The sequence below is a fragment of the Hyperoodon ampullatus genome (genome assembly GCF_949752795.1).
Source record: "Hyperoodon ampullatus genome assembly, chromosome: 3".
NCBI classification, from domain to species: domain Eukaryota; kingdom Metazoa; phylum Chordata; class Mammalia; order Artiodactyla; family Ziphiidae; genus Hyperoodon; species Hyperoodon ampullatus.
The window spans coordinates 54540296-54556566 of record NC_136916.1 but is presented as its reverse complement, the minus strand read 5'-3'; the positions used below and the strand labels follow the sequence as shown (position 1 = coordinate 54556566).

The following is a 16271-nucleotide window of genomic DNA, read 5'->3' as shown; positions in this document are numbered from 1 at the left end:
TGCTGCGGAGCAACTAAGCCTGTGTGTCACAACTACTGAGCCTATACTCTGGAGCCCACAAGCCACAACTACTGAGCCTGAGTATCACCACTACTGAAGCCCACACGCCTAGAGCCCGTGCTCCACAACAAGAGAAGCCACCACAATGAGAAGCCAGATCATCGCAGCTAGAGAAAGCCCATGCACAGCAAGGAAGACCCATCGCAGCCAAAAATAAATAAACAAATAAATTTAAAAATATATATATATATATATAAACAGCTAGTAAATATTTGAAGAGATGATAAATGTCACCAATGATCAGGAAAATTAAATGAAAATAACAAAATATGTTCTCACCCACTTTATTAGCAGAAATTAAATTGATTATTATTATAATTTTTTTTTTTTTTTGGCTGCATTGGGTCTCTGTTGCTGCACGCGGGCTAAGCAGCTAGTGGGGGCTACTCTTCATTGCAGTGCCCGGGCTTCTCACTGGGTGGCTTCTCTTGTTGCAGAGCACAGGCTCTAGGCGCATGGGCTTCAGTAGTTGTGGCATTCGGGCTTAGTAGTTGTGGTTCGCGGGCTCTAGAGCGCAGGCTCAGTAGTTGTGGCGCATGGGCTTAGTTGCTCTGCGGCATGTGGGATCTTCCCGGAGCAGGGCTAGAACCTCTGTCCCCTGCATTGGCAGGTGGATTCTTAACCACTGCGCCACCAGGGAAGCCCTAAATTGATTAATAACCAGTTTTGGTCAGGGTATTGGTATAGGAAGGATTCACACCATTGGTGGAATTTTAAATTAGATCCCTCTTTAAGAATGGTAACTTACGGGCTTCCCTGGTGGCACAGTGGTTGAGAGTCCACCTGCCGATGCAGGGGACACGGGTTCGTGCCCCGGTCCGGGAAGATCCCACATGCCGCGGAGCGGCTGGGCCCGTAAGCCATGGCCGCTGAGCCTGCACGTCCGGAGCCTGTGCTCCGCAACGGGAGAGGCCACAACAGTGAGAGGTCCGTGTACCGCAAAAAAAAAAAAAAAAAAAAAAAGAATGGTAACTTACCAGTTTGTATCAAAGTTTAAATGTATGTATTTTAGACCCTTAAGTTCTACTTCTCAGAATCTATCCTGAAGAAATACTGAGTCCCCATAGGGAAAACAACAAAAAAAGCCACATTCTGAAGTCTTCCTCTCACCCGGAAGCAAACTTTCCCTCCTTTAAATTCCTCAGAGGCAGTCCTTACTTCTCTTAAGACAGTTATCTTTGCTTTTTATTTTGTATTTGGTTGTTTACAAATTTCATTGTATACATATCTTATCTACCTAGTGGTCTTTCAAACATTCTGAGGACAGAACCCATGGCTGATTCACCTTTTTGTTTCTCTTAGTGTCTAAAACAATGTCTGATTTATGGTAGGCACTCAAGTATTTATTGATCTATAAATAATTAAGAAAATCTTAAGAGTTATATGTTCATTTTCAGATGTAAAGCTAAACATTAAAGAATTTACATAAATGCGCAAGAGTGTTAATATTCCCTTCTTCTCTTCAGGATAAGAAACAGAAAGCATGGGACTTCCCTGGTGGAGCAGTGGTTAAGAATCCGCCTGCCAATGCAGGGGACACGGGTTCGAGCTCTGCTCCTGGAAGATACCACATGCCGCAGAGCAACTAAGCCCATGCGCCACAACTACTGAGCCTGTGCTCTAGAGCCCACAAGCCACAACTATTGAGCCTGTGTGCCACAGCTACTGAAGCCCATGTGCCTAGAGCCTGTGCTCTGCAACAAGAGAAGCCACCACAATGAGAAGCCTGTGCACCGCAACGAAGAGTAGCCCCCGCTCGCCGCAACCAGAGAAAGCCCGCATGCAGCAACAAAGACCCAACGCAGCCAAATAAATAAATAAATATATTTTTAAAACAATTTAGGGCTTCCCTGGTGGCGCAGTGGTTGCGAGTCCGCCTGCCGAGGCAGGGGACACGGGTTCGTGCCCTGGTCCGGGGCTGGGCCCGTGAGCCATGGCCACTGGGCCTGCGCGTCCGGAGCCTGTGCTCTGCAACGGGAGAGGCCACAACAGTGAGAGGCCCGCGTACCGCAAAAAAAAAAAAAAAAAAAAAAAAACAATTTAAAAAAAGAAACAGAAAGCATAATGCTTCCTGGATTATTTAAAAATGAGCATGGCTGTCCTCAACTCATCAAGTGGGCACTTGATACCCATACCCAGGTTGCAAACAACTCTAAAGACAGTCTGTTCTGACCTAGAAACTCAAGTAAATATTCTAGTTTTCATGAGAATTCTGAAGATACATTCCCTGTCTCCTTCAAGTGAGCTGTGATGTTAAAGAACTGCTTAGGGTTGGGCTAGCTGTTGCAGACACACAGTTCCCCCCTTTGTTGGGTCTCAGATGCAGCCCTCACAATCCCTTAGGAATCATTCATTTTAGGTCTATGAATTGGCAGGTTTTCTTAGTAAAACAGAGAGGACATTTTCACATAATTTAAAAGAGAATTTGGAGACTCTGCATTTTTCAATGCCAATGCCTGGTTTGAATACTATTATTTCCTTCATTCTCTAATTTCTCATCTCTCAGACTTACAGACAATCCTTTGGTGATAGAAGCCGATGATTTCCAGACATGAAGTGATATATGCGATCTTCCTGAAGATCTGTATCGCATGGATACTCATATAAAAAGGAACAAGTAATACTCTCTTCCCCACTGGAAGACAGTAATTCTTTTGCTGATGTCAATTTGTAGGCACCCTGCAGTAGAACTGCCTCAGCGTAATTCCTTAAATACAGGATCTTGGCTATTACAAAAGCCGTAAGATCAAATGGACTAAAAGGTCAGTAAGCTGGCAGGAGAAGAATGGATTCAGTACAAAAGAAGTAGAATAATCAATGACCTCAGAGATTTCAGACAAATCACATTTTCTATTGAAGGCAGAGATATAAATAGCACAAACACAATACAGACACATAGAAACAAAAGCCACCAACTCAACTTTCTGTTTGACAACTTGTTAGGTCTAGAGAACTGTTCAAACCACAGCTGCTAATGGTTATGGATTTGGCAATCAAAATGTCTTTGTTAAAAAAAAGGTTTTAACTGCCTTACTATTGAGGTTACAAACCACAGCCTTGATGCATTGTTGCAGTCAACATCCTCCCTGCTGTTTTTGAGAGCTTACATCTGCTGCTGGCAGATAAAACCCTGGCAAGGCAATGGGCTTCTTCCAGGGGAGTACAGGAGAAGTTTTAACTAGATGGCTCTCATCTACCTTTCTTTCCTGAGTTGAGCCTACAGCCTTTGCTGTATCATTCCTACCTTGTTTAGGTAGATCCCCTGCCATTACTCAGGAGGACTGATGGTCTAGCAGGATTTTTTTTCTGGCACACATCAGCCATGCCAGCCATACTACTTTTAGAAGATAAAAGGAAGATGAGTTCTTAGCTCAGGGGAAAGCACTTTAAGCACATATTTTTAAAGCCACTTATAGAGTGGTGCACTTGATTTTAAACAACCACTAATAAAACCTTTTCTGTTATTTTTTTTTAAAGGAAGTAAATGATCACACTATGCCAAAAATAGTGAGGGCTTAGTATATTTTAACTTATCAAAGAAAGGCCAAGAATGCAAGGTCAGGAAGTAAATTACTGAGTTTCTTTGGGGAAGGAAAAAGTTAGGAACAAGATGGAGAATTAAAACATGGTTCCAAGTCACACAGGAGATTAGTTTCAGTTGAAATAAAAATTACTAGATCCACACTGGTTTTCAAAGAAAATATGGGACTTCCCTGGTAGTCCAGAGGTTACGACTCTGCACTTCCACTTCAGGAGGCACGGGTTCTATCCCTGGTCAGGGAACTAAGATCCTGCAGGCCCCGCAGTGCAGCCAAAAAAGGAAAAGAAAAAAAAAAAATGGAAAATGCAATTCAGCTGGGTGATGAGGAATGAGTGTGAAGATGCAGAAAGAAGACATAAGTCAGGAAACTGTTTCCTGGATCATTCTCCCTCAGTGAACCGACCTATGAGGACAAAAAAACCCAAACATACTTAGGCTAGCACTTGCTAACTATATATATACCACAAGATACCAGTATGCAAATATGTTGGTGGGGGCTGTTGTGGTCAGAAAGGTATGAGAACACTGCATATTATATTCACCAGATAAATCAGAGAATTGTATCAGAGTCAAAATGCACACCAGCACATTCAGGGCTCTGAGAAATTCTGCAGTAAACAAACAAATTTGTTTAATCCAAATAAATTTTCCAAATGTGTGTGTCAACAGAAACCCCTCACCCCCCTGTTTTTCCAGAGAACACCTATGCCATGGAATAGTTTGGGAAATGCTAGTCTAGGGGTATTACTCCTAAACTCTCAACTCATTCTTGAAAAAACGAGAATAACATTGGTAAAACAGACTAAGCAATCACAATTCTTACATCACAGAACCCTGGCTCAAACAGAGACAGGTAGATTACCAAAGGTGCTCGAGACATTTTCCAAAAGACATCCAAATACCAAAGCTACGACCTTTAAAAGTGGTAAGATCCTCACTCAATAAATAATCCCCAAATAGGGCTAATATCAATTCTGAATACATTCATGTGCTACTCTCAAACACAGAAAAGAAACAATGGGGAAAAGCCACAGAAAAGCTGACCATAGGGAAAATGGATATGGGGCTCCTGTTTGATGAAACCTCGTGGCTTTTGGCATTTTAGGATATTCTAATGTCATACACATCAGGGAAATTCATAAAGAGTTGCCAGGACCTCCAGCTGGGAGCATATGGGAGGATTCCTACACTTCTATGTGCTGCCCTCAGCATCCTCAGGATAAAAGACAGAATATAAGCTCAGGTAGGAGTATCATGCTGACCTGAAAGAGAGGTACCCTTGAGAAACCAAAAAGATTTGTTTTGTTAATTATATTTCTAATTCCCATAAGCCTTGTGGTACTCTATAGATTAGGATTACAGCCCCCTACCCTTCTCAACACAAATTTGTGGCAGAAAGAAGATTGTTTAACTGCCTAGAAATTGAATTCATTTGACCTTGTATCAAGTGGTGGTCTGCTTGATCAACAAATGAGAAAGTAAGGGAAGGCCCCTGGCCAAAACACCACCCACACTGCCAGATGCTCCTGGGTTCTCTTTTAGAATGCAAATATCCTCATAAGAAAGTATAATACATCAAGTGATACTAAGCTCTTCATGAGTCTCTAAAACTGTAAAGCCTACACCAATGTAAGGAATTTTTACAATTATTACTTCTAGAATGAAAAAAAGGGAGGCGAGGAAAGAAGACATTGAAAAAAATCAGCAAAAGGTCCATAGATAGATAGAATAGGCACAAGGGTGTGGAAAACAAAGGGCCTCCATGTATTTACACTTTTGCCTAGGTCTAGATCAGATACTAAGAGCAGAACAAAAGGGTCAGAGTCAAAATTCACACTTTGTTATACAGCAGAAACTAACACACCATTGTAAAGCAATTATACTCCAATAAAGATATTAAAAAAAACACACAAAATTCACACCAAAACGCAAGCACTGCACTCATATACATAAAGTCCAAAACGCAAGCACTGTACTTATATACGTAAAGTAAGAAAAGGGCTGAGGAGGCAATCCACAGCCAAATGAAAGAGAAAACTAGAGGGACTTCCCTGGTGGTCCAGTGGTTAAGACTGTGCTCCCAGTGCAGATCCCTGGTCGGGGAACTAAGATCATGCATGCCACACGGCACGGCATAAAAAAAAAAAAAAAAGAGAGAGAGAGACAGAAAACTAGAGGGATAATAATTACTGGCTAAAACCTGTGAGGAACGAACAGAGGGAGTGAGATGGATGGGAACAGTATTTTGTTTTGTTTTGTTTTTTTAGAGCAGACACTGGGACTTCCCTGGTGGCGCAGTGGTTGAGAATCTGCCTGCTAATGCAGGGGACACGGATTCAAGCCCTGGTCTGGGAGGATCCCACATGCCGCGGAGCAACTAGGCCTGTGAGCCACAACTACTGAAGCCCGTGTGTCTGGAGCCCGTGCTAAGCAACAAGAGAAGACACTGCAACGAGAGGCCTGCACACCGCAATGAAGAGTAGGCCCCGCTCACCGCAACTAGAGAAAGCCTGCGTGCAGCAACGAAGACCTAATGCAGCCAAAAATAAATAAATAAATAAATAAATAAATAAATACACCTATTTTTAAAAAAGTAGACACTAATAGCAGTAATGGAAGGCACAGAAGAGTCTGCAAAGCAAAGAATTTACTGAGAAAATTAAGCTGAAGAATATGTTCTTAAGCACAGTGATGGAACCGCTATTGCGTAAAGTAACTGTTCAAAAAACAGGAAAACCATACTGTTAGGTAAGACTTTTTAGGCTTTAAGGATGGACTTCCCCACTTTGGATTCCTGCTAGACTAAACATAAGGCTCTAAATTTCAAGAATTTTCCAATTAAGTTAAAGTCCTTCAGCTCCCTCTGCTGTTCAAAAATGTACTCTAGTTACATCAGTTCAATCTTCAGTAATCAAAATAAATAAAAATACATATATACAATATGTACATACAAACACACACACACACCCAAAGCTGGCATGGTCCAGGCAATCAGAGTTCAAACATACTTGTCTTTCATGAATTCTCTGGTCTGGATCAAACGTTCCAGAGTAAGTAATAACAAATTCTACCATTCCCACTACCTAATTGAAATAATTCAAGGAATAATGAAGGATTTTTTTGCCAAGAGCAGAAGTTTTATTAAGGGATGAGGACTCTACACTATTAGCTGGATTGTGGCAATAGCTTTTTAGGCAGAAATGTATATATACCAGTCCTCCACACTCTAGGAACCAAAGCATCACTAAATTTTTTCCATTTCTCCCATGGTCTTTTCTCTCCCCAATATTCCCTCCTTAGAAGATTCTCCAAACATGTCTACATTCAGTTTCTAGCTCCTTACTATCTACAGGATACTCTGAGTTGAAGGATCTACAGGTCAGCTACTGTGGCAAACAAAGCATCTGTCCCAGAGAAATACTCTTTACTCACCTGATTCTTAAATTGCTTCTGGGACAAGCAGTCAGTTAGGTCCACACAGCCCAGAAGACAACCTGATGGATAGTCATTGGGAAATTCCACATCTAAATCGAGAATAACGAAGGATTACATAAATTTCTTCTTTGTGACCCTGGAACTGACAAATCTGTCTTCAATTCTGAACAAATCACTTTCTCTATTATCTATTTATGGACATGAGGAAAACAATGAGGCTTTTTACTTGGCACAACTGTTTGTATTTTAGCAAAACATTTAGTGAGTAGCTGGCTTAGTCCACTATCCACATCCTAAACTATAAGAAAATTAGCCTCATACCATTGACGTTCAAGGACCCCACAACTTCACTCGAAACAAATTAATTCCACTATACCCAACTGGATCAGACTAGAGTTTGGTGGTGATGGGTTCTGGAAACAAGCTTGAGGTATCAAGAGAAAAACATAAAAATGCAGTTAAGAAACATAAGAATGTCAAAACGTGAATTTAAAAGAACCCAGGGACTTCCCTGGCGGTCCAGTGGTTAAGACTCTGCACTTCCACTGCAGAGGGCGTGGGCTCGATCCCTGGTCAGGGAACTAAGATCCTGAATGCTGCAGGTGCACACCCTCCCAAATAATAATAATAATAATAATAACAATAAAATAAATAAAAGAACCCAGTCATATCAGTCAAAACAGAAATGCATTTTTAAGGAAACATATACTTTTGATTCCTAAAGCTTGGTTTCTTAACTTTTAAAGGTGGTTCTGTAATTATCCTCTCATTTTACCTTCAAAACTACTGTATGGGCTGAATAAGAGGAAGGAAGCCAAGACATCCAAGGGTCAGAAGTGTTTTTTAGGATCCAAACTGACTGTTTGGGGTGACTGTCAAAACTCACTGCTTAAGTCAACCAACTTTGATCTGTCCAAATCCGATAGCAGATGTCTATTTGAGTCACTCCCAATAATAAAAAGTTTTATTTGCGGTTGTTCTTCCCAATCTAAAGATCTCAGAATTTATAGTAGCTATTTTACTCTCATGATAAAAAAAATGTAGAAAATTAAGACTAGTTGGTTGATTTCTGGTGTTGGGAACGGATATTTTTATTTGTGCTGTTTGGTGAATTAATGTTTTGAACAGCTGTCCATGATTTGCTACTAAACAAACAAACAAACACAAAGTTTAAAGTCCCTTTCAGCCAAAAAAAAAAAAAAAAAAAACCACAGAAAAGCCACAGGAAGGAGGTAAAGAAGATGAACATCAATGACTTCTCTCCACAAAGTAAGACTAAATTAGAAGAATACATGGCCGTTACCTTTCCCACGAAGGAGAAGATATGTAGTCTGGAGTTCTGAAACTTCTTGAGGAGAGGGTCTTTTGGCTGTGGCTGCTATCCAAAGTCGTCCTCTATGTGGGGTGTACCAGCTCCTGCCCTCCACCCTTAAACAAATACAAATTTAGTGGAAAGAATCTAAATTTTAGTGTCTTGGAAGATCTTATAACGTACAGCAAATTATCCAGTTGAACCAAGAGATCTATAAATGATACCTCACCAAAAAGGGTATTTTTCGTAAAAAAACATTTTTCCTACAATATCTTTCACTTGAGTATAAACCCTGTTCTCTAGTTTTCCCCATCATCAGAACAAAGGCAATTCATCTCTCTCAGTTCCTATTTTTTACTTGATCTCTGTAACTCAGAAATGAAGCTTTCACTAGCCTTGGGACTTCTATAATCCAAATCTTCTATTTTCAAGGCATCCAAGTTGTCCCCCAAAAATGAAAATCCTTGCCTTTGAGTCATGAAAGATTTTGTTCATTGGTCTCCAACCTGACAGAAAAATCCTCACCCACACATAACTCCCTAAGAATAGTACTTTCATAATTACTATTTCATAATTACTATTTAATGCTTATCATCTTTACTCTAAATTGCAACCACATTCATTTATATTTTCTAAGTATTTTATAAAGGGTTATGTTCTTTGCAGATAATTAAACAACCCGTTAGCTAGTCTGAAAGAATCTTTAAGTAGAATACAAAATGCAATCAAGAGAATGTATTACTGCCTACTTTCCAAGGATTACAAAAAGATGTTTCTCCTTTAGTTCCTACAAAATGAAATAAAGTAGCTTGATAATATAACCCTATTATACTTGCCTTATAATGGGAAACGGAATTTCTCATACCCTTAGTTTTCCAATATAGATGAATTGGAAGAGTAAAGGCACACAGTGGGTACTCAATAAATGAGGAATTAATCAATATATTTCTCCCTCTACACCAAATGATCCACAGGGTTACTGGGAAAACGTTCTCACAAATGTGGCAGAACCACCCACTTTCTTTCTGTGGGATTAGTGATTGTGGGCTGGATGCTGTTCATCCTGTTCTTTTCAGTGAGAAAATCTGGATAACACAGATCCAAAACAGGACGAGAGAAATGTAAACATTCTGATTCCCTCTGCAGAAAGCAAGCTCTTTAGTTTTCTACTTTGGAAAAGGAAGACACCTCAACTGCAGAGAACTGAATGAGAAGAATAGACATCTGAGGGCCCAGGTGCCCTGGAGCAGAAGCAGATTCACATATACTTGTTGTAATGCCACTACATACATGGATTATGAAACACTTAGGAGCCAAAGAAAGCCTGACCTTGAAGAGGGGAGAAAAATGGTAACACACCTTCACGAAGGAGGCAAATCTCAACTAACCATGGAAACCACCAAAGTAGAAATGATTGTTCCTAAATTCTGATAATAAATTTTCTTTCAGGAAATAGAGAAATGACTGGGGCTTACAAAGTAAGAGTGGAAAAAGCACTCTGAAAACCTGAACTCTAGTTCCATCTCTGCCACTAACTAGCTTTGTAATTCATAGCAAGCTCCTTTACCTTTGCCTGCTTAGGTGTTCAAGATTGTAAAAATACTGGTCTGATCTACTTCAATACAGCTACTGCTTTGAAAACTGTAAAATTCTATTTAAATATAAATACATAAGGCATTATTATTGTTATGAGTTAGGACACTCCCAGGGATATAAAATTCTAAGAGATAAAATAAGAAGGAAAAAAGAGGTATCTGCATCCCCACATTCGTTGCAGCATTATTTACAATAGCCAAAACATGGAGACCATGTAAATGTCCATCAATGAATGGATGGATAAAGAAAATGGATGAAGATTATTCAGCCATAAAAGAAAATGAAATCTTGCCATTTGCAGCAATATGGATCAACCTTGAAGTATTATGCTAAGTGAAATAAGTCAGAGAAAGATAAATACTTTATGATCTTACATGTGGCATCTGAAAAAAACAAACTCATAAATATGGAGAACAGACTGGATGAAGGTAGTCAAAAGGTACAAACTTCTAATTATAAGATAAATAAATTCTGGGGATGTAATGTACAGCACGGTGACTACAGTTAACAATACTGTATTGTATAGTTGAAAGTTGCTAAGAGAATAGATCTTAAAAGTTCTCATCACAAGAAACAAAAAATTTGTAACTATGCAAGGTGATGATGTTAACCAAATTTATTGTGGTGATCATTTTGCAATATATACATATATATGTAATCATTATATTGTACACCCTGACGATGTTATATATCAATTATATCTCAATAAAACTGAGAAAACAAGGGAAAATGAACATGTAATGATAAGTGAAAGAAGAAAAACATAAACGTAAATATATATTATGACCTCATTATGTAACAATTTGCACAGGAAAAAGAATATAAATAAATACTCCAAAATGCTAACGGTAGCTGTTTCTAGGTGGTAGAATTATAGATGATCTTTCTTTTTTTAGCTGCTTTTCTGTATTTATCAATTTTCTATTTACATTTATAAAAGCAAAGGAAAGAACTAGTTTTTAAAAGTTGCATTGAGAAGAAACATATGAAACCATGGAATAGTACAACAATAGTACAACATGTACAACGACTTAACTTTATAATACCTCTACTTATCCCTCACTACTTCCCCCACTTTTTGTAGAAAAGGAATTTGTGGTAAAATAGCTTCTCAATATGGTTACTCAGATTAAAAGACAGATGTATAGATAGAAAAACAAAATCACAGTTAGGCTGGTGTCTTTAAAAAACTAATAAATAGACATAAAAACTTTGAATTTCCAATAGGATCAAACCATTAAGGTTGCTGAGTGATATATTATTGTACAAAGGCAAAGCCAAGAGAAGTTTTCTCAATAGACTTCCTTCCAAAGATGAAAAAACTTATGTTCTATTCTTTATTATGACTAGGATCCTTAGTCCTTCTAACCTCAGTTTTTTTTAAGCTATTCAGTAAAGAACAAGTCCATAACATGAATACACTGCTTAAAGTTCTATGTGCTGCAGAGTATTATAAATCATCGCTAGATTACTTTCACGGTAAGGTGTTAGCTGCCATACTGGGTTGAGTAGCATCCGTCCCAAATTTATGTCCTCCCAGATGAATTCCAGTCCATAATTCTATATCAAGTTTATGTAAAATCTTCCAAGATTCATTTCTGTCCTTTTTTTTTTTAAATTTTTTATTTTTTGGCTGCACCGCATGGCATGTGGGATCTTAGTTCCCTGGTCAGGGATCGAACCCACGCCCCCTGCAATGGAAGTACGGAGTCTTAACCACTGGACCTCCAGGGAAGTCCGCCTCATTTCTGTCCTTACCTTTTAATCCCTCTGACAAGCAGAGAAGCCCAAGGCTGATGCATAGAGAGGCACCAGCCACCATCAAAGCCTTCCTGAAATTCTTGGTCCTGGATTCGAAACTGATGCCGACATGAGCTGAACTCTAGTCCTGATCCTGCTGAATGGAAAGCCTTCTTCTGTGAGGCTGCACCCGTCTGATCTATCCACTATACAGGAAAGAAACCAAACATATAATTTTGTCTGACAAGGGAAAAATCTGGGGTAGGTATACAAAATGAGATGAATTCTAATATTAATGAATCGTACTGGAAACATTCTCTTAGAAAAATGTATCCCATCTTTGTCAGAAACAGGGTCAAAAAAGGTACAGAAGGTATAAATTCAGTAGGAGTCCCAGGTATGATAACATGGTCCCATCTTAAAGGATAGATAATGTTGAATTCTCCACACACAGCTTCCTAATTCCAGCAACCATCAGACCAAATAACTGGTCTGTAATTATTTCCACTTTAAAATGATTAATGATCCGTATTGGACAATTTCCCAATATAATTCTATCAGCCAAATGAAGGTTCAACATTTTGGTCCATACATTCTTCATGTGCTTAAAGGACAGGGTCACATACTGTTACCATGATAAAGCCAAACAGATGCTTTCGGGGGGCAGCAGTTCTGACTATTGGATGCATGAAGTATTCTCTTATCCTGAAATGAACAACTTGTCCCCCAAAAGACAGGATGAAGCACTACTGAAACAAGGCTCCCATCATGTAAAGAGAACACAAAATTACAGGATACAGATAATTACAGGAGACTAAAGAGTCTTGGCAGTAGTTCAGTCAGAGAATGACAAAGGGTAACATTTCTTCCAGAGCAAGAAGACTGAGTGCTCTGAAATCTATTTCTTTTTTAAAAAAGGCTCTATTAGGTTGATGAGGTTTAGAGTTAGTTGTGTTAATTTTTTGATGTTTTATTTAATAATTTATAGGGAAAACAAAAATACTAGAATGGTAGGCTAGAGACTCTAAGCAATCATTTAACCCCTAAAGGTTTCAGTTTTCTCAACTGTAAAATGATGGAGTTGGACTAAATGAATCTCTAAGAATCTTTCTGCAATAAAATTTTATGACTGTAATCAATTGTGTCATAGCTTAAAAAAACACAAACATTTACTGACTATTTAACTCAGTATATGTGAAAAGCATATAAAGTAGGGAGACATATAAAATATAAAAAAAGGTATGGTTCTTGCTTTCAAGGAACTTACAATCCTACGAGAAGACAGACACATAAATAATTATCTAAAACATAAAGCAGATTTGAGTAAATACTACACAGGGATTTAATTCCTTAAGTGGGAACACAGAGGCAGAACTGATCCATTACAGGGAAAATAGGTGATTTCATAAAACTGTTGGTGTATGAACAATCCCGAGGCCCAAATTGTCTGTTCTATCTCTATTACAGTTCTTGTTTATACTACCTGTTTTTCTACTTCACAGCTACTTTCCTAACTTAATCTTACTGTCTTTCAATAACATTATATTAGAGCCTGCTAACTAGTCTCATCTCCATTTTTAGCCTCTAAGTAACTCTACTGCCTTACTAACTGCAACACTAAATTGGGCCCTCATCATCTTCCCACTGTGCTACCGCAATAACCTGTTTTTTGGTCACGTGGCATGTGTGATCTTAGTTCCCCGACCAGGGATCAAACCTGTGCCCCATGCACTGGAAGCGTGGATTCTTAATCACTGGACCACCAGGGAAGTCCCTACTGCAATAATCTTCCTAGCAATTTCCCTGCTTCTGTCTTAGTCTTCCCTCTAATCCATTCTCTACATAGGCATGGAAGTCATGCCAATTGTCTGCTAAAGTTCTTCAAGGACTCTTCCTTGCCTACTGTAGAATAAAACTAAACTCCTTAGCATGAGACATAAGGACTTTCATGGTAAGATGTTACCTGCTATACTGGGTTGAGTAGCATCCGTCCCAAATTTATGTCCTCCCAGAACCTGTGAAATTGACCTTATTTGGAAACAGATGTAATCAAGTTAAGATAAAGTCATACTGGATTAGGGCGGACTCCAATACAGTGACTGATATCCATATAAAAGGAGAAAACACACAGAGACAAAGACATACAGGGAAAAAGTCCATGTAAAGACAAAGGCAGAGTAAAGCTATGCAGCTGTAAACCAAGGGATGCCTGGGGCCATCAGAACCCCAAAGAGGCAAGGAAGCGTTCTCCCATAGACATTCGGAGGGCGTATGGCCCTGCCAACACCTTGATTTCAGTGTTGAGAACTGTGAGAGAATAAATTTGCTGTCATAAGCCGACCAGATGTGGTATTTTGTTATGGCTGCCCTAGGAAACTAATACACTTACTAGCGCAGTTTAATTTCTAACAGTATTTAATTACTTGTGGTTCTCCCAACCTACAATGCTCTCAAGCTGCTGAGCCTTTCTACATGTTATACCACCTACCTAGAATTCCCTCCCCAAATTTGTCTGCTTGGAAATTCCTATTCATCCCTTAAATCTCCTCTCAAAAACCATTTCTTTTGTGACTCCTCTGTGAGTTTATAATCTCTCTCCTAAACTCCTACTGTATCCATGACATGTGTCTATCATAGCAATTATCTTAAGGAACTGAAATTCTTTGTATTCAAACACATCTTCCCACTAAATTTGAAGTCCTTAAAAACTTCAAGGGCTCTTACCTTTTAATTTCCCAGCACCTAGCAAAGAACCTGGCACGTATACAGTGCTGAATGAGTATCTCCAGTTAAACTCCCTAAAGCACTGCTCTGATTGCATCTCTCTGCTCAAGAACATTCTATGATTCACATTTATTTACAAAATAAAAATGTGAAATCTTCCTAGCTAAACACTTAACTCTTTAGTGATCTGACTCTATCTACCTAACTACTCCATTTCTCATGATAATCCCTTTTTAAAATATTTATTTAATTTATTTTGAACTTTAAAGATCAGATTTGTTTGGAGAAAACAAAAAACCCCACAACCTAAAGGATGGGATTTTACATCTCAAGACCTCTCCCAGGTATGAAGTCTATAGATTACAAATCACTTTCATAGAAGATATTTTTGTACAAATTTTACATGTATTGAGGAGTGGGTCATAAATCCCTGTTTGTTTTAACAGGGTGGCAGGGTAGAGGAATGGGGGAAAAAACAGCTTTTTCGGACACATCTATTTGGAAGGAGCAGACATGAAGAGAGCAAACCCTACTTTTTCATCAGCTATAGCAAATGGTTTAAAAAAAATACCCTCTCAAACTTGGGTATCTCTAAAAGCCACTTCCTAGCTACTAGGCACTCCAAGCCAATTATTTAAAGTTACCTCACTTGGTGTGTCTTTTATGTCCACTGGGTAAATGATTATTATGCTCACTGCTGCAGCACTCATAAGCCAACACCCCTGCATGGCTGGACAGGGTCTAACCTAGGACTGATGCGAGAGGAGACCAAGATGTCTTTTCTCTGCAGGTACCAATGTTGCCCGTAAGGACACCATCTGTTGAGCTGACAGTACCAAGGTGCACATAAAAGCAGGCAAGTAAAGCTACTGTGTTGCAAGAGAAGCCAGGACCTTGTGAAATTGTTCTTCTCCATTATCATTTATTCTCTCAAGGGATGCTAAAAAAAAAAAACAGAACCAAAAAAATCACACATTGGTCTAGGCCACATTATAAATCCAAACATTGGTGTGGGATTTCACTTGGAGATAAGGAAACTTTTGTTTTTTAAAAAGCTCCCCAAACCCCAATCAAGGTTGTAAGAAAGGCTCCCAATTTAACCAACCTCGCTCACCACCTAAGACTGGTAATTCTAAAGTTTTCTGAGGTGTCAAAGGGGTCAAAGCAGCAGGACCATGAATGGCTGGAGGGAAGGAGTGAGTGTCAAAACATGAAGGAGCCAAGATTTGCTTGAGAAAAAGCAATGATGAGTCCTCATTGAACAGCTCCCAGGGGCTCTAGAGGATGCTTAGGAGGTCAAGTATGTGACTTACGCAGAAGCTGCCTGTGGGAAGGTAACAGGAAAGAGTAGCATGAGGAACATAAGATGATGACAAGAGTCTAAATTTTTAAAGCTTCAAGATTTCAACAGAATATGGATATATTTGAACTTTCAGAAGGGATAGTGTTTAAGAAAGGGTGAAACCAGGACACATAAAAGACCTGGGAATTCCCACAACCCTTAAGTGTTTCCTGCTCCAGGAGGTAAATGATTATGTGTTTACTGGAGGTCATACCATTTTCCCTATTACTGGTGCAAAATAATTCATCAAATCCCCAAGCTTCTTTTCAAACCATGATTTTCCCATTCATTTAGGTCACCAAACAGTCCTATTCTTCAGTGGCCTTTAGACTCACTCCCACCTAGCCCCCTGGGGGGTACAAATGAAGGAACTCCCCCATAGGCTGGCCCTAGTAACTCAGAATTAAATAAGAGGAGGGGCTGGCAGCCTCCTGGAGACTAAAACAACATCAGAGACTAAACCTACCTTGCCGAGGATGGAGAATTTATTCAGATAATGTTTGAGAATTCATGTATGCCAT

At 39.2% G+C, this 16271-nt stretch overlaps 1 protein-coding gene across 3 annotated transcripts in view; it reads right to left on the bottom strand.

Annotated features, from left to right (window-relative positions):
• The window catches only part of TRIP4 (thyroid hormone receptor interactor 4), a gene marked incomplete at its 5' end in the record, with an annotated part of 70191 nt that overhangs the window by 25828 nt on the left and 28092 nt on the right, over positions 1–16271 (bottom strand). For all 3 annotated transcript variants that reach the window (XM_079699655.1, XM_079699656.1, XM_079699657.1), the window contains 3 exons: positions 7034–7125; positions 8340–8464; positions 11703–11890. In XM_079699655.1, the coding sequence (XP_079555781.1) occupies positions 7034–7125; positions 8340–8464; positions 11703–11890 (405 nt within the window). The remainder of the gene's footprint in view (positions 1–7033; positions 7126–8339; positions 8465–11702; positions 11891–16271) is intronic.